A 24,683-nucleotide genomic window follows, 5' to 3' on the forward strand; every position below is an offset into this window, starting at 1 on the left:
CTCAGCCAGGAAAACATCATGGCACAAAGTGGGGATAACCCTGCTGAGGCTGCGGTGCCTCAAATATTGGAAGAGGTCACCCCCTGTGAGTGGCTGGCTGAGGTACCGGCTGTTGAGGAAGTACTGAGGGCGATCCGGAGTCTGAGACCAGGGAAGGCACCGGGCAGAGATGATCTCCCAGGCGAAATGCTGAGGGAGGGTGGCGTTTGTGCACAGACTGCCCTATATGACATCATAACAACAGTCTGGACCACTGGACGGGTTCCGCAGGACTGGAAGGATGCCCTGGTGGTCCCCCTCTTTAAGAAGGGGGACCGTACCGACTGTAACAACTACAGGGGCATCTCACTCCTCAGTGTGCCGGGTAAGGTCCTGGCAAGGATTATTCAACATCGCCTTGCTAGGCATGCTGAGGAGAGGCTTGCGGAGCCCCAATGTGGTTTCAGGAAAGGGCGGTCCTGCACAGATGCCATATTTTCTGTCCGTCTGCTACAGCAGAGGTGTAGGGAATTCCAAAAAGACCTACATCTCTGCTTTATTGACCTGGTCAAGGCCTATGATACCATCAGTAGGACTGGGCTCTGGGTTGTTCTTCGTGCTTTCGGAGTCCCTGACCCTCTGCTCACGATCATTAAGGACCTTCATGATGGTGAGCGGGCCCGGGTAAAACTACGTGGCCGGGAGTCGGAGCCTTTCCCTGTACACCTTGGGGTGCGACAGGGATGTCCTCTGGCTCCCACATTATTTAACATCTATTTCGACTGCGTAGTTCGTGAAGCCTTCAATAGCTGTACCGGGGGAATTACCATTTGGTACAGATATAATGGGAGGCTGATCGACGCCCGGGTGCGATCAAGGGATGGCTCCCTATTGGTCAACCACGTTATGTATGCCGATGATTTGGTAATAGCTGCTCATTCAGAAGAGGAGTTGGAGACGCTGCTGCTGAGACTGGAGTGTGCTACTAAGAGGTGGGGCCTTACCATCAGCCCCACCAAAACTAAGCACCTGCCTGGGTATTTTGTACCATCGGGCACTCCGCCCCCACAACTCCCAATCGGTGATGGGGCAGTTGTGGAGAGAGTAGAGAGTTTCCCATACCTGGGCAGTGTGCTCATGACCGGCTCCAGTTTATCAGCAGAGGTCTCACTCCGAATCAGTCGAGCGGCAATATCTTTTCATCGGTTGCGTAACGCTGTGTGGAAGCTACCTGGTCTGTCGCTCCGCACGAAGCTTCAGGTCTTCTCGGCCACGGTCATTCCCTCCCTTCTCTATGCTTGCGAAACGTGGACCCCCCTAGTGGAGCATCTTCGCCGGTTGGAAACATTTAGGCTGGCCTGCCTACGATCCATCCTGGGTTTAACCAGGCTGGATTGTGTAAGGAGCTCACAAGTCCTTGAAAGATCTGGGCAAAGTCCCATCAGTGAGCTCCTCCGGCAGGCAAGGCTGCGTTGGCTGGGTCATGTAGCCCGCATGCCCAGCCACCGCATGCCTAAACAGCTGTTGTTCGGCCGGATCGAGGGGGCTAAACGGGCGCGGCACGGGCTAGAGAAGAGATGGAGTGATGTGGTACAGGAGGACGTGGAGCTGAGTGGACTTGCCGATGACTGGTACCAGCGGTGTCAAGATCGGCCTCAGTGGAGGAGGCTCGTGAAGGACGCTACTGGGCAGTTGGAGGCAGTCGCCCTCCAACAACAACGGAGGGCGGAGGAGCGACGCTCACAACAACGAGCGGAGCGCCGGGTGGCTAAAGCACAGCAAGTTGGCACAGTAGGGGGCACAGGTGGTGCATCAGCCAGTCATCTCGGTCATCTCGGTCAGTCGACCCGTGGCACCTGGGTTTGCCCCGTGACCTCCTGCCAGCGGGCGTTCGACACTTCACGTGGCCTCAAGGTGCACATGGCCTGGCACAAGCGTCGTGGTGACGTCACCGCCACTTAGTGGCGAATGGCGGTTGTTGTTGTTGCGTGTGTGCTCGCTCACAGCACTTGCTCCAAAACCGTTGTCCGGCTATCCCGGGCATCTTTGTCGTGTGAGCAAATTTTAACGAAGTTCGCGGCGCCTTATTGTCAAGAGATGATGATGATGATGATTCAATTGTCTGTCTGGACCGTCTTATTGTCAAGAGATGATGATGATGATGATTCAATTGTCTGGAGTGCCTTATTGTCAAGAGATGATGATGATGATGATTCAATTGTCTGTCCGCAGCGTCCTATTGTCAAGAGATGATGATGATGATTCAATTGTCTGGAGTGTCTTATTGTCAAGAGATGATGACGATGATGATTCAATTGTCTGTCCGCAGCATCCTATTGTCAAGAGATGATGACGATGATGATTCAATTGTCTGTCCGCAGCGTCTTATTGTCCGGAGAACGGCCGTAGTTGTTAACACGTTGCACGTCAGGGGGGGGGGGTTCACAGTATTTTCATCAAACCGACAAAACACATATATAATTAAATAAGTATACATATAATTATTTATTGTTGGGTTTTCCTCCCCCGTGTATATATAGAGTAGGCGGCGTTATCGGCGAACAGCAGCACCTGTAGCGATGGCTGTGTCCATCAAGATTGCACGAGAGATGATGATGATGATGATTCACTGCTGCTCAGCGGCATGAGTGTAATGTAGGAAACGCGTGGACTGGCGCTTGTCAGTTCAGTAACCCGACCGCCGTCGCCTCAAATCCCTCCGTGCTGATCGGGACGAGTCTGCCGAGCACCTGAGTTGGAATCCCACACGCCGCCTGTGCGTGGACGACGTGCGCTCTGTCCGCAAACGCGTCTCGCGAGGTAGGTGGATCTCAAGCGCGTGCGTTGCCTCTGCGTTCCATGACGCGTATTCGCATGCACGCACGTGCCGGTGTTTTGTTATAATTGTACGAGGGCCGTGTTCATGGTCCAAGCCCGTAAGGTGGAGGTCTCAGTCGTGTCTCTGCGCACAACCCACACGGTCCACTCGGTGTTGTTGTAGAGTGAAATTTGACGGACGCTGTCTTTCCGACAGCCCTGTTCTTCACCTGAGGACGACTGCTTGCGTTGTGACCGAAACGTCGTGAGAATTGTATTTTATTATGTTTTATTTTTATTATTTTATTATTTCCCATCTACGTAACTTTACCGAAAGAACCACGAAGATGAAATTTGAGTTTTCAAGTCCATACGGCGTGCAGCCGTTGCAATACGGCCGCATATTTGTGCGTCTATTTGCGTGTCTCCCGTGTGATGGGACTATGCAGGATGAACGTCGAGATGCATAGGGGCGCTGGGTGACAAATACGGTCTGAGTTGGTGTGTAATGGACAATGCCTCTCTTCAGGAGCTGCTGGAGGTTTATGTTTTGCACAAAGCCAGAGTGCGAGTTTTTAACGCACCGCGTTGTTTAAAGTGCCTGGTCTGGAGATGGAATCGAACCTGCGCACTCTGGGTTGCAGGTCCACCGTGCCGACCATGACACCACTGTCGCAGCTCCGCCAGTTGCTCAGATTCACATGTTGTGTTTTTCGCGAGATATTTCTGTATGTGCATCAAACCGGTAACCGTTATTTTCTTCCAATACGGTTACCGCTAATACGAAGATACGCTGTAACCTGAGCCTGTGTGCTACGTGCGCAGTCTTGTGGGTAGCCGTGCTGGAAGTGACTGATCGCCGCAAGGCGTTATTGCCCCCCGAGAACCGAGTTCAATTCCTGACCCATGACGAACTACGCCTCGCCATCCACTGCTGAAGGTCTTCCCCCAAGCCTCTGCGATGTAGCCATTCACCGCGAGCTATCTCCCTGCGTGCCAGCCGATGTCATCGCTCCATCTCCCCTCGGAACGCGTTCCAGGAGGACGTCCACTGATTGGCGGCGTTGTGGACCTCGCCGCCTCGGTCACCGCGAGCGTTCAGGGGCTCGATGTCTGCTGCTGGCCACGAGGAGAGGGCCTCAGGAGAGGGAGAGAGTTCGCGTCGTGTCGCTCTTCCTCGTCGGCGGAATGAGAGCAGACCGCTGTGCTTTACTGAATGGTCCATAGCTCTGGTGGCACGGTAGCGATCGCATAGTGGCTCGCTTTAACGCATCTCCGTGGGTCACTTCGTGAGTCTCTCTGCGAGTCTCTCTGTGTTTGTGTGTTTATATCGAGTTACTATGTGGTCCATAGTTGCACCGGCGTGGCTCGTCGAATGTTTCTCGATGTCTCTCCGTGGCTCTCGATGCGTCTCCGTGTCCCTACGGGTTGACTGCACGCTGCATAGTTTGGGTCGCATGGCCACACTCGCGCTCCTGTGACTTGGATCTTGAATTGTCCATTCGCGAAGGAGATGCGGTGCAGCGCCGTCTCCCCGCTGATCTTCCCACCGGTGTCTGTGAGGTTGGATGTCAAAGCCAGGCGGTGCGCAATGTTTGAGTCTCGAACGTTTGGCCGGAGGTTATGAAGTTTTCTCTTAGGTTATCAAAATGAGAAACCAGGGCATTGGTGTAAACCCTTTGAGCCATAATAGGTGCTCGCCAACAGCCTAAATATCGCTAAGCACGTTATCTGCACTAACACGGAGTGTATCGCTGTACCATGCTGACATGTACAGTGCAACCTCGTGGGGTTTGCGGTTTCTATCCGCACAGGAACACGCTCAACGGCTCGATTCTTCGCGCCGATAGCCCGAATGGACTGTCAAATAGTGTACGTTAACATTGAGTCACAGCTCCGATAAACTATGACGTGCCCGCATCGCAGCCCACGTACACCGTAATATTTGAGCGCGCATTTTAATAAAATAAAAATATATATTTATAAGGAACGAAACGAGAGGATTTCTCCACAAATCTGGCTGTCGCCTGATGAAGCGATTTGTAATTACTGGCGAAACGTCGTGCTCAGATTGTAAATGTTGTGGCTTGGCTCTCCAACACACAACGGTGTGCTGTACTAGTACACTACACTACACACTACACTACACACTACTATACACTACACTATACACTACACTATACACTACACTATACACTACACTATACACTACACTATACACTACACTATACACTACACTATACACTACACTACACTATACACTACACTATACACTACACTACACTATACACTACACTATATACTACACTATACACTACACTATACACTACACTATACACTACACACTAGTGCTGTACTAGTACACTACACTATACACTATACTATACACTACACTATACACTACACACTAGTGCTGTACTAGTACACTACACTATACACTACACTATACACTACTATACACTACACTATACACTACACTACACACTAGTGCTGTACTAGTACACTACACTATACACTACTATACACTACACTATACACTACACTACACACTAGTGCTGTACTAGTACACTACACTACACACTACACTATACACTACACTATACACTACACTATACACTACACTATACACTACACTATACACTACTATACACTACACTATACACTACACTACACACTAGTGCTGTACTAGTACACTACACTACACACTACACTATACACTACACTATACACTACACTATACACTACACTATACACTACACTATACACTACACTATACACTACACACTAGTGCTGTACTAGTGCACTACACTACACTATACACTACACTACACACTAGTGCTGTACTAGTACACTACACTACACACTACACTATACACTACACTATACACTACACTATACACTACACTATACACTACACTATACACTACTATACACTACACTATACACTACACTACACACTAGTGCTGTACTAGTACACTACACTACACACTACACTATACACTACACTATACACTACACTATACACTACACTATACACTACACTATACACTACACTATACACTACACACTAGTGCTGTACTAGTGCACTACACTACACTATACACTACACTACACACTAGTGCTGTACTAGTACACTACACTATACACTACTATACACTACACTATACACTACACTACACACTAGTACTGTATGAGTGACGAATTGGTACGTTCTGTTTACGTGACAACCCTTACTAGTTGGCTGTGTCGGGTGGTGGCGGGTTTAACGACACATTTATATATTTACGCGATCCAACCCCCCAAACAACCCTCTATTATGGTTGAATCCACCTGTTGAGTGTTTTTATCATCATCATCATTGTTATTTGTAATACCCACTTGCACGTGTGTGGGTTTTTACTTTGGGGTTCTTCGATTTCCTCCCACAAGCTAAAACACCCAGCCACGGCAATTCCCGGCATCCCGACACGAGAGCGCCTCTGGCAAGCGGCGCATCTGGGAAGCCAACCTGGCGACACTTGACGTCAAGCCGCAATGTTCGTGTGTTTGTGGAACTTCTTTCGCGCCGTACGTAGCCAACAGCCGACAGCGCTGATCAGAGGCGGGGAGACAAAGGCAATGGGGAGGGGGGGCTGTGACATCAGTGGCGGGGAGACAAAGGCGGTGGGGAGGGGGGGTCTCCACACCTGACCTTGCCATGGCATTATCGGTCTCTGGCGTCTGCCACGTGCTGGTAACGGCAGCATGGTGGTCCTGGCAGACGCGGGGAGCAAAGCGAGCGAGTTGGTGGCCACACTTTGTAACGACTCCGAGCAAGAGGGAGGAGGACCCGTGAGACGGCGCTATTGTTGTTGTTATTGATATTGTTGTTATTGTTGTTGTTATTGTTGTTGCTGCTGCTGCCATTGTCCTTTGTGGTTGGAGACGGCGCCGCTGTTGATGGTGGCGCCGTCTTGGCGAGCCACTTCTGGCCGTGAAGGCCGACGCGCGAGTCTCGGTCCCTCCCGCAGTGCTGGCGCCCGTGGCTGGATGCGAGGGTTGGGGATGTTGGCCTGTTGAGGCCCGGAGTTGTCAGCGTGGCCTGGGAAGAGAAGTGAGCGTGGCCTGGAGCGGCGTTGTGCCGCCGTGGGAAGGGAGCGATGGCCGAGGCTGACGCCGGAGTGGGAGCCAAAGGCGGCGGGAGTCGCCGGGGAGTTGGGCCACCGTGGGGATGGCGGCAGCTTGGGGAGAGGCCTTCATCCAGCGGCGGATAGATCGTGGCCAATGATGCCATGAAGATGTTAGCCTGCTAACGATGTATCCATCCACTTGACCTCTGTGGACTAAGCAAGCCACCCCCCTCTCCTTCACGTCTCTGTTGCAATCTCAATGCCCGGGGGGTTATATTCTTAGGTTTTTTCTGTAAAGTCACGTAGGTAAAACATCAAAATTAATGAAAATAAAATAAAAAACCCGGGGGGTTGCGTCGAGGCCGCGCCCGTCGCGTGCGACCTCGAGTCTCGCGGCGTTGCAGGGAGACCCGCAGGGGCAGGGAGACCCGCAGGGGCAGGGAGACCCGCAGGGGCAGCTGGTCCCTTGCGGGTGAAATGCGCCTGACGAACGTCAATGATGATGATGATCTAAGCGCGTGCAGGAATCACTTCCCAGTGAAGCTGACGTGACTCGGCTTGTTCTGCGTCGCTGTCGCTAAACTTGTGGCTGTGGGCTGCGTGGGCGCGCGTGCTGCATCCAACCAGCCTTGGGATATCATCAACCCACGCGCTCTCTGGCCGGACAGGTCCAAGATCTGCCGCACCGCGCACGCTGTCGCCTGATGCTGGAAGCAACAAACACAATCGGGCAGCTGAAGGTGCTGCAGGTCGCCGCCACGGATGTGCCGGTGCTGCTGCTGCTCCTTCTCAGAGTTTGAGGGGCTGTAGCACCGCGTGCCACGCCTCGCTGCCCGGTGACCTGTGACGAGATCGGGTGCGAGTCGCTTTCACTGGATCGAGAACTGCGGAACGGGGCGCAGCGACCCGACGGGAGGCTTTCTATGCCCGCGTTGTTGCAAGCGGCACGGGGTGGCAGCGTGCTGGTGGTAGTGGTAGCACTCGCGCCGCGCACCAAGAAGGAGACCTGGGTCCGATTCACAACTCAGGCACCGTTCTAGATGGGGGTGTGTATGTTCTCCCCCTGTTTTGCGTGGGTTGATTTCTCCGGGTTTTCAAGTTTCCTTCCCTAGGTGTAACAAAAAATCACACGTACAATGTAACTGGTACTGGTGAAAGATCTTAACGTTGAAGAACTACCTGCAAATTACTCAATTAGGATTACACAGCAGCAGCAGCAGTAGCAGCAGCATCAGCAGCAGCAGCATCACCCCTCCCCTACTGCGAAGAGCGTGGCAGGACCCCCCTGGAAAGCAGTCTTGAGACTCGGCTGAGGCTTCCCGCGGGTAAGCAAGCGGAGCAATAACAACATCATAATGTGATGCATTCAAATGGCATCCGCAAGATCGTGCAATTTAAACAATTAAAACTTCTTAACACGTGGGTCTTCACAGCCTATGTTATGATTCAGAATTGAGTTTATTCTTAGGCCACGTGATGACCTGCGCGCTTTGTCTGGTGAAACCTGCTCATTCTGACTTCCTGGAGCAGGACCTGAAGATCCTTGGCACAGTTTCGTAATTTTAATTTGCTGCTAATTCTGGTTGTGACATTTGTCCTCAACATTACCGCCGAGTTCAAACAATGACAACTGGCGCACTGCGATGCTTGCACACCAAGCGCCCATTTAATATGTTTGGCGATGTCGGGTGGTGGAGGGTCATCACGACATCTACTTTGACAAGATCATTACCGTGGCAAAGCCCAAACCATTCATTGAATGAATTTCAACCTGCGCTCATCACACACATTTTTCAATCTCCCCACTGCCTCCCTAATCCAATCCCATATCCATTTCAAGATCGCACTCGCCGTCTTCAATATTGTTTCTTGTGTTTAGTTTGTTGTCCTTCCCCCGCACCTCCAATTGCCACGGTTGACTACGTACGGTGCGAAAGAAGTTCAACAAACTATACATTCCTTCTCCGTGGACTTGCCCGTGTGCCTGCATCTCAACTCACCCTCCAGCGATCCGTTGTGCTGAAGCCCCAAGTGAACCGCGTCCAGTGGGAGGTCGCTCATTCTCCTCCGCTGCCCCCACAGCCACCCGTGCTGTCGAGGCTGAAGGGCCTGGCCCTTCTCCTCTGCCCATGGCTGAGGGCGACTGCCTCTTTGTCGCGATTACATGAATGTGGCCGTCGTGTCTGTGCGGCGTCGTGAGATGCAGGTGCATGGAGCTGCGCTGGCAATGTCAACTGTGATTTCAACACAAAGCTCGCCGCGCTCATACAGGCGGGTGAACAGCACGCCAGTAGTGGATACGTCGTGGAAATTCAACACTTCAAGCTGAACGAGTTGTTCTCGACTCCACGTGGGTCAGAGTGTATTGGCAAATGCGATAATGCGAGAATTGTATTTACCCGGAAAGAGACTCGCAGAGTCTAAAAGACACAGATCCGGAAGGGTTCATGCATTGGGGATGTTGCAAACGCGAGGAAACCGAAGTGCCCAGAGAAAACCCACACTTATGAGAGTGTAACAATCAAAGTTGCACACACACATGCACCAATCCACAATGGCCATTGTGGTGAAGTATGGTCAAACAACCTTTGCGATCAACGTGGCATGGAGAGGCCTACACCCACGAGTCGATTGTAAAGCATCTGTCATTGTTTTAAATGTTACACGAGAAAGAGACGAGTATTCGTACAAGGGGATTCATATCCCAAGCCTGACACGTGCTTGGAACTCAGCGCCGATTTAGGAATCGCTCGCCGTGGCCGGGAATCGAGCTCGGGTCGCCAGATAATCACTGCACCACCACTTTCACATTGTTCATTCGTCACTGTCTGTGATTGCATTCCGATGATCTGTGCTCTGGTGGGGGGGGGGGTGATATCACGGGCACGTGGCCCGCGGTTTCGTGGAACAACAAAATCCGAGAAATATTCAAAATAGCGCGGACGTGACCCCTGGAGGAGCGAGCCGCGTGAGATGCAAATAGCCCGGCACCCCCCTCGTGGCACCCCCCTCGTGCCCCCCCCCCTTGTGGCCCCCTCTCGTGCCCCCCCCCCTCCTGCCCGGCTCGCACAATCGCCAACTTCTTCGTGGCCACGGGAAATATTTCAGGTTGACATTTTGGACAGAAATTTTCATTTAGTGCACTGATTCTATATATTTTTGCCGAGATATCTGTGATCTATTCCTTTTACACGGATATGAATGCCTGTCAACCCATACGGTTGAGCCATATGCGTGTGCAGGGAAATTTAGTTTGCAGGCCCATAAGGCGCACAGCCGTTTCAATTCGGGCAACAAAACAAAAATACGCTTCCGTCTGTTTGTGTTTCTCGCTCGCGATGGGACTTTGTAGGATGAACGTTGGGATTTGCAAGGGGCACGGGGTGACCAACAAGGTCTGACTTGGTCTGTGATGAGGCAGGGCTCTGACAAGGGGTTGACAGCTATGGATCTGTGATTCTTAAATTATATTTTTGCTCCGTTTTTTACGATTCGGTTATTTTATTTATGCGCAAACAGTGAATAGCTGCACTAATTCTGTTTCTCCAGCGGCTCCGGCTGCTTTGGTGACGTCTATGTGGCCTGGGTGGATAAATAATGGCAAAGAAAGTGACAGACATCCTGAAGTCTCTAGAGCCATCGGCGGAAAGAGAACACCGAGTGATTGTATCGTGAATAAAATACAGCTCTAAGGACGACGATGAGATCAGCTTCGGGGCGCAGATGTTTGACTGGCAGTCTTTATCGACCGCGGGACCTTGACAGATGGCAATGGCACGGGAAAGCCTCCCAGCAGTCAATTATTCATGGCTGATGATGCCGATGATGATGATATCTGCTGTGTAAGAGGATGTGAGAGAATAAAAAAACCAATCCCTTCTGCCACTTTGCAAACTCGTGTCACCGACGAGCAAGGTGGAGTTGGGCGCGGTGGAGGGGTGGATAATAGGGGAGAGTGTTGTGGATAATAGGGGAGAGTGTTGTGGATAATAGGGGAGAGAGTTGTGGATAATAGGGGAGAGTATTGTGGGTAATAGGGGAGAGTGTTGTGGGTAATAGGGGAGAGTGTTGTGGGTAATAGGGGAAAGTATTGTGGATAATAGGGGAGAGAGTTGTGGATAATAGGGGAGAGAGTTGTGGATAATAGGGGAGATTTGTGGATAATAGGGGAGAGTGTTGTGGGTAATAGGGGAAAGTATTGTGGATAATAGGGGAGAGAGTTGTGGATAATAGGGGAGAGTGTTGTGGATAATAGGGGAGATTTGTGGATAATAGGGGAAAGTGTTGTGGGTAATAGGGGAGAGTGTTGTGGGTAATAGGGGAGTGTTGTGGGTAATAGGGGAGAGTGTTGTGGATAATAGGGGAGAGAGTTGTGGATAATAGGGGAGAGAGTTGTGGATAATAGGGGAGATTTGTGGATAATAGGGGAGAGTGTTGTGGGTAATAGGGGAGAGTGTTGTGGGTAATAGGGGAGTGTTGTGGGTAATAGGGGAGAGTGTTGTGGATAATAGGGGAGATTTGTGGATAATAGGGGAAAGTGTTGTGGATAATAGGGGAGAGAGTTGTGGGTAATAGGGGAGAGAATTGTGGGTAATATGGGAGAGAGTTGTGTGTAATAGGGGGAAGTGTTGTGGATAATAGGGCAGAGTGTTGTGGGTAATAGGGGAGAGTGTAATTCGTGTGAGTGGGAGGCAGGTAGTTGCGTGTGTGCGTGTGTGACTAAGAGCGGAAGCAGTGTGGCAACGCAGGTAGAATGTCACTGTGGAATGAGTCACGCTGTGGGGGTGCAGCCCACCCACGAAGTTAGCACCACGTGCGAGCCAGACGCAGAATAAAAACAATGTTCAGATAAAGAAAATTTGGTAAATAAAAACTAAAAAGCCAACCGTACTGGGAGCGCGTGTTCGCCTGGACATGGACTTCATTTGTGACCGGCGTCGTCCCCTGGACGTCTGTGTCGTCTCAGCGCTGCCGGGATGAAGCCGCCTTCCTGCCGCCTGTGCGTGGCCCTCCTGCTCCTGGGCGCCGTGAGCCCTTGCCGACCCGAGCCCGGTAAGAGGAGCTTCACTGTCATCGTCACCATCGCCATCGTCGTCGTCAACACCACGCGCGTCCTCTGAGCTCGCGGGTCAGAAAACGAGAACACCAAGAAGAGCATTTTTCTTCAAATTCTGGACAAAACAAATTGATAAGCCGCAATGCGTTTGAATTCGAAACGGTGGTCATTAATACGTGACGTCACGAGACAGGGTTTTAATTATCTGCTTGTGGCTTGGGAGCCGCAGGTTGCTGACCGCCTCCTGCCTTAGCTACTTGTCCCATACTCATCAACCTCATCATTGCTCCCACACGTCTGGCTACACAATCATCATCGTCACAATCACCGTCGCCATCGTCTTACATCCTCCACCATCATCATCGTCACCATCACTGTGGTCATCGTCTTACATCCCCCACCATCATCATCATCATCGTCACCATCACTGTGGTCGTCGTCTTACATCCTCCACCATCATCATCGTCACCATCACCGTCGCCATCGTCTTACATCCCCCACCATCATCTATCGTTGTCGACCTCCGTCTAGCAGCGACCACATTAGCGACGCCAGCCGCATCACGGCGCCCTCGTTTCATCGCCACCGCCGCCACCACCACGACGATCAGCGCTGTCAGCGCTAATCTTACTCATTGTTTTAGAGACGTCAATATCTTGACGTCCAATTTGAGAACGCAGTGTGCGGTTACAGAGAGCAAGGGGGGAAACAAACACGTAGGAGAGGCAGTACAACGTGGGAAGGTAGCTGGCCTGGTGAGGGTTAGCATCATTGAGATGACTAGTTCTAGTGACTGGCTGGGTGAGAGTGACTGAGATGACTAGTTCTAGTGACTGGCTGGGTGAGAGTGACTGAGATGACTAGTTCTAGTGACTGGCTGGGTGAGAGTGACTGAGATGACTAGTTCTAGTGACTGGCTGGGTGAGAGTGACTGAGATGACTAGTTCTAGTGACTGGCTGATCCTCTCGTTGTTATCGCTCAGACCTGAAGCCACCGTCCCAGGTTCGTCTCAAGGCCTACGTGGAGGGCATCCGGCTGCCCGTGCGATGGAACCCCGCGACTCGGCAGGAGAACCCCGCACGCAGTCTGCTCTACCAGCTCCGCCTGTGCTCGCCTGTCGAGAAGGACGCGAGGCCTCAGTGTGAGGTTGGTCGGCCTGAGAACCGGGGAAATCGACAGCATGGGTTGGGGGCCCTGTCATTCCCATGGGCCCAATCTCTCCCTCTCTCCGTCTCTACGGGCCGTGTTACTTTGTCAACGATATCAGCGATCGGGGCCTTTCTTCAATTTAGCGCTGTGCATGAGACTTACTCAAGAACTTTGCTTTAGATTCTCTTCCCAGTTGCATCCAAGTGTTCGAATTGCTCCTGGTGTAACTTACAGCGCTCTTTGCCAGCGTCTTCTTGTGCCGATCTTCCAAGTCGAAGCACATTCGTACGTCGTCTCTTTTTTCTAAATAGAGTTCGAACGAAGCTGATATCACATAACTATTTCTGAGATCAAGTGATACCTCTAAACAAACTACGCGTGTCAACGTTCAGTCATGGAGCTCGCGAAACATCTCAATATAGGGCCACAGAGCTTGTTGGTGCCGATTCTGGCTGCCTTCCCCGCTTGTCTGTGGTTTCCCGCGTCTCTGTTAAAAAAACTGCGTGCGTTACAATTTGCACGATTGTCGCCGATATATATATGTGTATTTTATTATTATGACTTCAACTCGTGTGCAGGAGCGAGATGGACTGTTCCTGTGTTTGCGAGAGCGTGAGAGACACCGACCGCTTGGGGAAGCCTCAAGCTAGCAGCGGATAGATGCCGACGAGGATCTTGCGCGTCTGACCGTCGTCTGTGCGCGCGCGACGCTCCGCAGGGATCTTGCGTCTGCCAGCAGAAGCAGAAGGGGAGCAAAGTGTTGGGCTGGCCGGATCGGGAGGTGACCGTGTCCGTGCGTTCCGTGGCCTACGCCGACGACGCCGACGACGGCGCGTGCCCTTGCCCCACGCTGGACACCGCGGGCAACGCCAGCGCGTGGACAGAGCCCATCACCAAGCCTCCAGTCGGTAGGACCCACCGGCGCAAACGCAAATCTCACTCGGGAATTGGCTCGGCTTGAAGTCACACCGGTGTGTCCGTGAAGGTGCGGTCCGCCGGTGGTAACACATTAAACCTCAAACAGACAGATCTCGCTTAGCGCTCAAGATACGTTCCTGGGGAAGTGAGCGCGAATCAAATGGACGCTTAACGAGGTCGTGATGCAGGCCCGTGTAGTACTCCAATCCCCCGCCAAATCTGCAGCTCGGCGAAGGCTTCCTGCGTCTCGTGCCGTGAGTCTGTTGCCGTGACCTGTGCCAAGTGGTACGGATAGCCGCTCGATGTGTGTGTTGTTGTAAATTCACGATGTGCCTAAGTGTGTATGTTGGACATCTTTCGCACTGGACGTAGCCGACCTGCTCGTCGGGGGTGCGGGGGGAGGACAAGAAACTAAACACAAAAATAAGTTGGCGGTGGGTTCACGGCACATTTATATTTACGCGATATAACCCAAAAAAACTTGTCTTATGAATATTGGTTGCAAAAGCCTACCACGTGTTAAACTTTCCGCAACAGTCTGTTCGAAGCGACACGGGGTATCTGCGTGTGTGCGTGCAGGCGAGCCCGGCACGGCGGCCCGTGACGTCTCGTGCGTCTACCGAGACATGGAGGCGTTGGAGTGCCGCTGGAGAACCGGGGAGAAAGCTCCCCCGGGCACCAGCTACTCCCTCTACTACGCCGTGTGAGTTTCCCGCACGCTGACGACGGCTCGTGGCCTCATGGTTACCAGAAGCGGATTTAGGAACTTCCCAAGTGGGAGGTGGGGTGGGAGAGGCAGTCACAAAATGCCAGTTTTTCATCAATAGCCCCCGACATTTCTTGAAAAACAGAATCAACGTATTTCCCCCGCGGTAAATCTGAATAGAGACACACATTTCTGAGCCTTCGAGGGGAATGGTGGTGCTGGTGGTGGTGATGGGGGCAGTTAATGCTGCCACCATCCACCCTCTTGCCTCCGCCACTGAATGCCGAGCGCGTCGGACTCGCAATCCAGAGGGCGCGGGTCGATCCCAGATCCCGGCGCCGGTGGCCAGAGAGGTCCACCCTCCGCTGCCTCTACCCACCCAGCAGCGCGAATGGGCGCAGCGCGGCCGACCCAGGGGCTGCGTGCGTTGGGGGTATCGCCCACCTCCTCCAAGACGCCCGGGCCGGCGTGGAGGAGGTGGGCGAGTGCCCTCTGGTGGAGGTCATTCCGCCGGGAGTGGCGTTAGCAATCTGCACGGCTGCAGCTCGTGCCGTGGGGTCTCCGTGCCCTTGGATGGTGGTGAAGACGCGACGATGACGATGACGCAATAGCTCCCAAGACGTAACGACTGCGATGTCATTGCAGGTACTTGGACGAGCCCCTCCTCTGGACGAGGTGTGGGGACGACGAGGGGATGCCCCCGGGCACGCCGCGTTGCGTCAGCAGCAGCATCGTGGAGTGGGACAGAGACGCCAACAGCTTCGCGATCCTCGTCAACGGCACCCTGCCCGGCGGAGAGGCGGCTCGGCCCAGCCTGCTCCTCATCACCCCCTTGGAGAAAAGTACGATCGCAGCGCCACGCTTCATCATCACCAGCATCACCAGTCAGCCATGATCAGTCCACTGCTGGATGACCCCGCGCTGCGTGCGACCTCCAACAGAGCCACGTGACCCCGAGCGACCATCTGTGCCCCCCCCGTCCACTCCCCCCCGTCCCCTCCCCCCGTCCCCCCCCCTCCCCCCGTCCCCCCCCCGTCCCCTCCCCCCGCCCCCTCCTCCGTCCCCTCCCTCCCGTCCCGTCCCCTCCCCCCGCCCCCTCCCCCGTAGTCTCGCCGAGTGCTCCGCGGGGTCTCCGCGCCTCCGTGCTCAGCCCGTCGAGCCTCGTGTTCGTCTGGGACCCTCCCAGCAGCACGCGGCTGCTCAGCTTCGTCAAGTACCGTGCGCGCCTCGTCACCCCCCGCGCGGGACGAGAGGTGCGAGGTGCCGTCACGAGTCCAGACGATCGCGTCTCGTGGCACAGCAGGGGCTGGTTCCGATGCCCGACTTGGGCGCCCTTCCTGTGCATGTCCTCTGCCCCGCTGTGCAGTGTGTGAGTGAGTGAGCGAGCGAGTGAGTGCAGGTGGTGTGTGTGTGTCCCCTGTTCTATCGTGTGAGTGTGTGAGCGAGTGCAGAGTGACAATGTTCTCTCGGTGTTCCCCGCGAGCATGTGAGCATGTGAGTGGAGTGTAAATGTTCTCCCAGGTGAGCATGTGAGAATGTGAGTGAGTGGGGTGGAAATGTCCTCCCCCTGATCTGCATGGGGTTTCTCCGCGGTTCTCCAGTTTGCTCTCATAGCAAGCAAAACATTAAATGTAACTGGAATGAGCCAGAACATTCCAGTGCTGAAAAAGTAATCACTGCGCATAACCCAATTTGCATTACACGTAGCAGCAACATTGCCACCCCCACACTGCAAACACTCGGCAGGACCCATCTTGAAAGAGCCTTGAGACTGTGACATTTTTATTTGTAAGCAACAGAAACAGTAACAATGTTTGTCATCCATCGGTTACGGTCGCCACATTGTCCACAGAACAAACCGGGACATGTTTCTCAGCCGGCGTAGGACCGATCAAACGGGTGCGGCGCTATCCCTGCGTTAATTTTAGAACTTTCGTGACTGCAGGAATTATTATTTGGTTCTTTCGGTTAAGTCACGTCTAAAGATAAAATAATAAATTAAATTAAATAATAGAATACGACGTTTCGATTGCAACACAAGCAATCATCATCAGGTATAATGAAATAGCGACATAAAATCTAACCAGAAAACTATAGACAGACATATTAGCAGACCGATATTACCAAGATACATAGCGAAAGTAACACAGGAAACAGAGAGGGGTGATCGTCTCTGTGTGGTGGCCTTAAATAGACAGAGGGGGGGCGGAGGCAGAGAGAGGGAGGGAGGTAGAGAAAAAATTAGCATATCAATTGGTGCTGCAAGAACGATTACACGGCAAGCAAGCCTGAAAATCAGGAGAAAGACGCACTAAAATTAAATAACCTAGTAAAATATCGAAATGTAATGTAATACATGCGTTAATTGTGTGTTGACCGACCCTCTGTGTTGTATTACATTACATTTCGATATTTTACTAGGTTATTTAATTTTAGTGCGTCTTTCTCCTGATTTTCAGGCTTGCTTGCCGTGTAATCGTTCTTGCAGCACCAATTGATATGCTAATTTTTTCTCTACCTCCCTCCCTCTCTCTGCCTCCGCCCCCCCTCTGTCTATTTAAGGCCACCACACAGAGACGATCACCCCTCTCTGTTTCCTGTGTTACTTTCGCTATGTATCTTGGTAATATCGGTCTGCTAATATGTCTGTCTATAGTTTTCTGGTTAGATTTTATGTCGCTATTTCATTATACCTGATGATGATTGCTTGTGTTGCAATCGAAACGTCGTATTCTATTATTTAATTTAATTTATTATTTTATCTTTAGACGTGACTTAACCGAAAGAACCAAATAATAACTATCCCTGCGTGTTCGTCACCGCCCCACCGTCGCTGGATGATAACACCGCCGCTGCTGCCGCCGCTGCTGCTGCTGTTCACGTGTGCCGCTCACAGCCCCAGGTGCTGGCTGACACCTTGATAGAGAAGAGGACCGCGCTGGACCTGGTCGTGGACCCAGGGCTTCCCTACCGCGTGTCCGTCCGAGCCATCCCCATCTACTCCGAGAACTTGAGCAGTCCCTGGTCGCACTTGGATTACTCGCGTGAGGCACTCGTACACGCGGGCACCTGTGTGTCCGTACACCTGCAGAGTCGCACACCTGTTTACCTGCGTGTCCATTGTCGGCGTCGGCAGTCCTTCGGGGTCCGAGGATGACGTCCACCAGATTTAGCGATGGCTCTCGAGGCGGCTGAGGAGTCCAACTGTGGATCCGCAGATCTTGGGCACTGGGGGTGCCACGCGGCCCCAGATGGAAGTGGAATCCGCAGTGCCGGGTTGCTTTCCTTTCCCTCTCTGATTGGTGGCGGTGATCCGCTTCGGCATCGAGACGCCGCGTCTCCAAGTGGGCCGTGGCCCGCGGGATGCGGCGCCGCCACCGCCAGGCGGTCGGCAGCCTGCTGCTGCTGCTCCTCCTCCCGGTGTTGGAGGCTGATTTTTGCGCGCATCAGGGAGGACTCGAGGGTATTCTTGAACCGCTTCCTTCGTCCCTCCACTGGGCAGCTCGGAGAAAATGATCTGGCGGCGAAGGCGGTTCTCAGGCATGCGGATGCAGTGGCCGGTCCGTCGGAGTTGTTTTTCTTCAAAGTATCGCTGCAGTGCTGGTGGTGTCAGCCTGCAGGAGGACACTCGCAGCGGTGCAGCGCCTTCCCACTCGGTCCCCGGGATTTGACGGAGGCGGCGCCGATGGAAGCGCTCGAGCGCAGTGACGTGGCGCCGGTCGGCAGTCCACGCTCCGCTGCACAAGAGGAGCATCGCGATGACAACTGCCCGGTAAAGTGGGAGCTTTGTCGTCAAGCGGAGATCTTTGTTGTCGAAGACGGCGCTGGCGCAGTCTGTGGAAGGCGGCGCTGGCGCTCTGGACTCGGTGTTGAATCTCCTCATCGACAGTGGCCGTTTGGGAGAGATGACTCCCGAGGAAAGAGAAACACTCCACGTGTTCAAGCGAAATACACCACGTGATCAGGTGAAATACACCACGTGATCAAGGGCCTCTCCATCGACGTAGATAGTCGGGGGACGTTGGGCTGGTGGAGGACCTTGGTTTTGTTGGTGTTCAAGGCTAAGCCAAGTCTCTAGTACGCAGAGTGCAACACGCCGAGGGTCACCTGGACGTCATGCGCAGAGCGACCACCGCGCAATCTGCAGGTCGTGGATGCCCTTTGCGGTCAGCTCCTTCTTCGTCTTCTTTGCCCGAAAACGTCCGAGGTTGAGGAGCTTCCCGTCCAGGCGGAACTGGATGCTGATGCCAGATGGAAGGCGACCGTGGACGAGGAGGGTGACCACGACCCTATAGATGGTGAATCAGGTGGTGGGGGAGAGGGGCGATCATGCAACCCTGTCGGACACCCATTCGGACCTGAAAGGCATCGGTTTCAGATCCCCCACTCAGCACAGTGGCAGTCGCGTCGCCGTGCAGGAGCCGCAGGACGGCGACACACTCCTCTGGACATCCAAGACGTTGGAGGACACTCCAAAGGGCTCCCCGGTTGAGGGAGTCAAATGCCTTGGTTAGTAGGTCGAAGAATGTCAAGAACAGTTCTTGATGCCGCTCTCGACACTTTTCTTGAATCTGTCGGGTAGCCAAGGCCACATTTGCAGTGCCCCGGGATGGTGGGAACCCGCACTGCGTCTCCGACAGGACCTGCTCAGCGACAGGGCTCAGACAATTGAGCCGGATGCGGGCCAGCATCGTTCCTGCTATGGACCAGAGGGAGATCCCCCTGTCGTCTCCACAGCAAAACCCCTTCTTGGAGATTGTTACTATGTGTGTCCACACACCTGTACACTCACACACCTGTCTGTGTGTGTGTCCACACACCTGTACACTCACACACCTGTGTGTGTGTGTCCACACACCTGTACACTCACACACCTATACATTTACACACCTGTCTGTGTGTGCGTCCACACACCTGTACACTCACACACCTGTCTATGTATGTGTGTGTCCACACACCTGTACACTCACACACCTGTACACTCGCACACCTGTACACTCGCACACCTGTACAAAGGTGGCCTGACGTTGTGTTGTCGTTCTGGCCTTAATAGGTGCTCGCTAACAGCAATTGCCCCAAGAGTCTGCTGAAGGATATGCGGGGGTGGGGTTCTTTGTCTTTATTTCCATAGGCGAGTGGTGCTGGCCACGCGATCCCCTCGTGTCACGTGTTGGGCCGTCATTTGTGCTCACTGGCAGCACTTGTCCCAACGGTCTGTTGAGGCTGTATGGGTGACCTGTGTCTTTGTCTTTATTGTGTGTAGCCAAGGAGAAGTCCCCGTACTCAGGACCCCCACCCGTGGCTCCGCTCGTCATCGCGTTCGGCGCGGTTCTCGCCGTCATCACCGCCATCTCCTTCCTCGTGTGGCGCTGGCCCCGGTAACAAAACCACCGGCATCATTGTCACCGTCACCGACACCTTCTCTGCCATCAGCATGATTACCGCTGCCGCTGGGGGTCCCCGTGGATGGACTGCCGCACGGCAATGGAATGGATGAGATGGGATGCAAGAAGCCGCTGTCAGTTGCTGAGGCATTCCAGAAAGCGCCAGTGCACACAGAGATCGAGGATGATCAATTTATAATAAGAATAATGTCCTTTATCCAGCAAAGCCTCGCCGAGTCTCCAGATGGTTTCCCATGCGGGTTCTGCATTGGGATGTTTGTCCAATTGTTTTGGTCTCGAGTTTGTTTTTCAATTGTGGGAGGAAACTGGAAGTAGCTGGAGAAAATCCGCCACGCACACATGGGGGTAAAACTCAAAAGGTCGGCACAGATCGGTCAGGAACCCACTTGCTGTACTGCTGTCTCTGATCCACCTTGCAATCTCGTGGATGTAGGTGTTCCACAGCACACAGTGATCCTGCATGATCCATTAATCCCACTTTAAAAGCGATGGGTCACAGGCCACCACCATTCCCTTCAGCGTCACCATCTTCTTTACCCTTGGCTCATCTTTGCTTATGTTTGAGTAAAAAACGATGCGTGCATCACGGTGTGAAAATGTTACATTGTAAGATTGACCTTCAGAGGTGTGATCTAAGATCTCTGAAGACCTGGGTTTGAATCCGGGCACCCGCCTCTGAGTAAACTGGCTACTTGTGTGCAGTGAGTTGATGTTCTCAGCACAGACAAAAATAATCACGGTAAAAATGGCAATGTGCTTAGTTTGGCATCATTTTAGATCTGAGAATTTAAAAGATCAATGAGTTTGCCTCATGCGACCGACATGCTTGTTGGTGGCATGGCGAGTGGGGGAATTCTGCTTCTTACTCTGTCGGGCAGCGCTCACTTGAAGGGGTCTCAGAACTAGTTCTGCCATGCCCGTCCCTGCGGCCCATCCTCGAGCAGTATGAGCGGTGGCACCGCGACAGAGAGCCGAATGGACACTCCTCACGTGACCAGCAGCAGCAGCAACAGCAGCAGCAGCGCAGACGGGAGAGAGCAGTGGGAGAAGAAATTACGACGGAATAATCTCGATTTTAAAAATTCGATAGTTCACATTTAACCGCATTTTATAAAAAGCCGCATATCTGTAAAAGGAAACAAACTTGTAGCTCTGTGGCAGGAAATGAACTTCCTTTTATTATAAAAGCCATTTCTTGTGTTTGTGTTAAAGTAAATTTACATCGCGCCAAGCGCGAAGGAAGCGGACGCCACAAGCGACGCAGCGCGAGTCTCGGTACAACCCTGTGACGTCACCTCCCTGTGACGTCACCTCCCTGTGACGTCACCTCCCTGTGACGTCTCCTCCCTGTGACGTCACCTCCCTGTGACGTCACCTCCCACCGCCCACTTTTTGCCTATCCCATCGGGCCTCCAGATTGAACTCTAGCAGTGGTGTTTTATTATTATTATTATAGTTATGGTGATTATTATATTGTTATGGTGATGATGATTACACTTGTTCACTAAGGAAAGCCTGAGTCTCAAGGTTATCTTTCAGGAAGGTCCTGTCAAGTTTTGACAGTGGTGGGGGGGGTTGATAAGTTTCCCATCTCGTAATTTGTGGTGTGGATTTTTTGTTATTTTAAACGAGGGAAGTTTGGACCGTGAAGCCGGCACAACGATGGGGATCGTCCATGTGAATTGATGCGTCGTCACATGCCCAATTGTCCACACACACACACGTGTATGTGTGTGTGTGTTTGTAATTGACGACAGATGAATACATCTGCTCTCAATTGGCCTGGCACAGTCAGTCACGACTGGCCGTTGTGCTGCATGTTGCATGTGTACGCGTGTGTGCGTGTCTTGCAGCATGAAGGTTCGAGTGTGGCCGGATATTCCCGATCCTGCTGGGCCATTGGATGCTTTTCTCAAGAGAAACATTGATCCCGTTAAGGTGCGCGATGCAATTCCCTTCACGTGCCCTTTATAATCATAATATAAACTTGCAACGCGTCGCCACCGCTGCACCGAGATCGCCCGCTCATTCGCTCGCTCGCATAGAAAGGACGACTCAGAGGCATCACAGACGAGCGGGAAGGCAACCACGCAGTGGAGCCAGTACCAACAATTGCCCAACTTCTGCGGTCCTATATACATTAAGCTGTTATTGGCCAATCATTTTGATTCTTGCTTAAGGGCACTTTGTTCCGCAGCTGAATGCCAATGTCGAGGTTTGGCGTTGCCGGCCACGACGAGAGGGCTTCAGGAGAGAGTTTGTGTCGTTTGCCTGCTCCTCCTCCTCCTTTGAAGGAGCGCAGACGGCAGTGGGGTTGACTATATGGTTGACTATATGGTTGACTATAAGGTTGACTTCACGGTTGACTATATGGTGGACTATACGATGGACTATATGGTTGACTTCATGGTTGACTATATGATTGACTATATGGTGGACTATATGGTGGACAATATGGTTGACTATATGGTTGACTATATGGTTGACTATGGTGGACTATATGGTGCACTATATGGTTGACTATATGGTTGACTCTATGGTGGACTATATGGTGGACTATATGGTTGACTTCATGGTTGACTCTATGGTCCAAGTTTGGGTTGCGTGGCCACAATGCCACCACCGTGGCTCGCGTCTCTGATGTCCCAGTCGTGAAGGAGGCGATGTCCGTGCTGACGCGGCTCTCCCCCCGTGTGCCGCCGCTGGTGCTGCAGGCAGCCGCCTGCGCGCCCCGCCTGGAGGCGCAGGACCCCTACAGCCTGGTGGAGGAGCTCGACTCGCCCCAACTGCCGCAGCCACGAGCCCCCCACCCTCAATAGACCAATGAGCGCAACATACAAATATTATTTCGAAGTGTATATACGAAACGTAAAGTGAGATTGCATTTGCTTCCCACGCACAGGTGTGCCGAGGCACGTGACATTGAGTTGTTGGCAGCAATGACTTTCACACAATACCACCTTGAAAACGCGTCCCGTAGTGATATAACTGATACACGTGCACAGCATTCGTTAATCCACCGCTGGATGAAGGCCTCCCCGTGCTGCGCCGGTCGTGGGGACTTTGAGACCATACTTCTCCACGCTGGTTCAGTGCGGTTTGGTGAATGTGGGCGGGGCAAGGAGACGGTTCAGATGCCACTTGCCACTGATGTTTGCCGTGAGCCCTGCGTGTATTTTATGTTGTCTTCGTAGTTTGGCGACGGGGTATGCGCCGCACCGCAGAAGCTCGTGTGTCTGTGTGGGGTCAGCTGTCCGTCCCCCGCATCTAGCAACGTTTGGCTACGTACGGTGCGAAAAAAGTTCAACGCGCGGTACAGCGTACGTGTCGTGCATCGAAGAAAGGCCTTGTAAGGCGGGCAGCGAAACACAACGACAGGCCCCACACATCGTCACCGACAGCGACACGCACACGGTGGCCATAGAGGGGTTAGTCCAAGCTGACTGGGTTCAGTGTCCTGTCAATATTTAGACGACGCCTGTTTTACCCAGGAACAGCCTCGCCGAGTCACAAGGATCTTCTTTTTGGGAGGGTCCTGCCAAGTTGTGGCAGTCGTGACCCCTACACGGGTCACGTGAAGCACTGCGATGGGTGGTGTGGACACTGTGAACCTGGAGGAACGCCCACGACAAACGAACAGGTGGTGAGCAGACAAACTACACGCAGGAAGGTGCCCGAGTCGGGAATAGAACCGAGGGGCATCTTGCCGTGAGTGTTAACCACTGTGCCACCCCGCCACCAGTTTAAAAAAAAACACAAAAAGTTCCGCAGCGAAGACTCAGAAGGGCTCTTGACGTTTTATTTTTTACAATTTTTGCTGACCACGTGTCGGAAATGTGCCACAATAGCTGGCGTCATGGCGATCACAGATTACAAATGCACCTCCCCTGGCTATCAGGCCAGCCAGGCATGCTCGGAAATCATTTGCATACCATGCAGCAGGTTATAGAGCGTAGTAACATGAAGCAATGTGCAACAATGACTTTCCTGTTTTCACTTGAAAAATAACGTATCCCCATTTTTGGGATCTATTCCTGTAGTCAGGTTCCTCCACTTTTTTCCTGGAATTTACGTCAAGAGATACCAAGAACTGCACAACGCGAACTGCTGCATGCACGCAGACTACAACTTAGACTTGAAAGGCTTAAACAATGCAAACGAGATGTCAAAAGCGAAGACGCGTTAATACCATCTATTGTACAGCCTGAATAGTCACTGTTTATATGCCTGCTCCGTGTATCCTCATAAGAGAATGTTTGTTATCATCACAGCACTTACATTTAGAAAATAATATATAACTTTAAATATGTATTCTTAAAATGGGGACATGGTTTCAGCAACGTGGGTTCAAGTAAGGGAAGCACACCGATCATGGGGACGCACAGGGGCTGTTACTTCAACAGTAACCATGATTAGATGATGATGAGTTTTGGATGCTGCTGGGGCTCGCAGTGCTGTACACAATCACAACAACAACAACCCGTCACCAGCACCGCTTCAACGATAGGTGACGTGGCGGACAACGGCCCTTCACGTGCTGTGT

General features: G+C 52.6%; 1 protein-coding gene across 1 annotated transcript; it reads left to right on the forward strand.

Moving 5' to 3' along the window:
• The first annotated feature begins 11,822 nt into the window (after positions 1-11,822).
• LOC144946924 (interleukin-5 receptor subunit alpha-like) lies at positions 11,823-23,605 on the forward strand. Its single transcript, XM_078875992.1, has 10 exons — positions 11,823-11,957; positions 12,945-13,108; positions 13,830-14,019; positions 14,609-14,732; positions 15,381-15,577; positions 15,843-15,988; positions 17,632-17,779; positions 19,999-20,113; positions 21,994-22,078; positions 22,855-23,605. Exons 1-10 carry the CDS (start codon positions 11,882-11,884, stop codon positions 22,957-22,959), a joined length of 1,350 nt encoding a protein of 449 aa, XP_078732118.1. The 5' UTR covers positions 11,823-11,881; the 3' UTR covers positions 22,960-23,605.
• The last annotated feature ends 1,078 nt before the right edge of the window (positions 23,606-24,683 follow it).

The sequence above is a fragment of the Lampetra fluviatilis genome, chromosome 43 (genome assembly GCF_964198595.1).
Source record: "Lampetra fluviatilis chromosome 43, kcLamFluv1.1, whole genome shotgun sequence".
Classification (NCBI taxonomy): Eukaryota; Metazoa; Chordata; class Hyperoartia; order Petromyzontiformes; family Petromyzontidae; genus Lampetra; species Lampetra fluviatilis.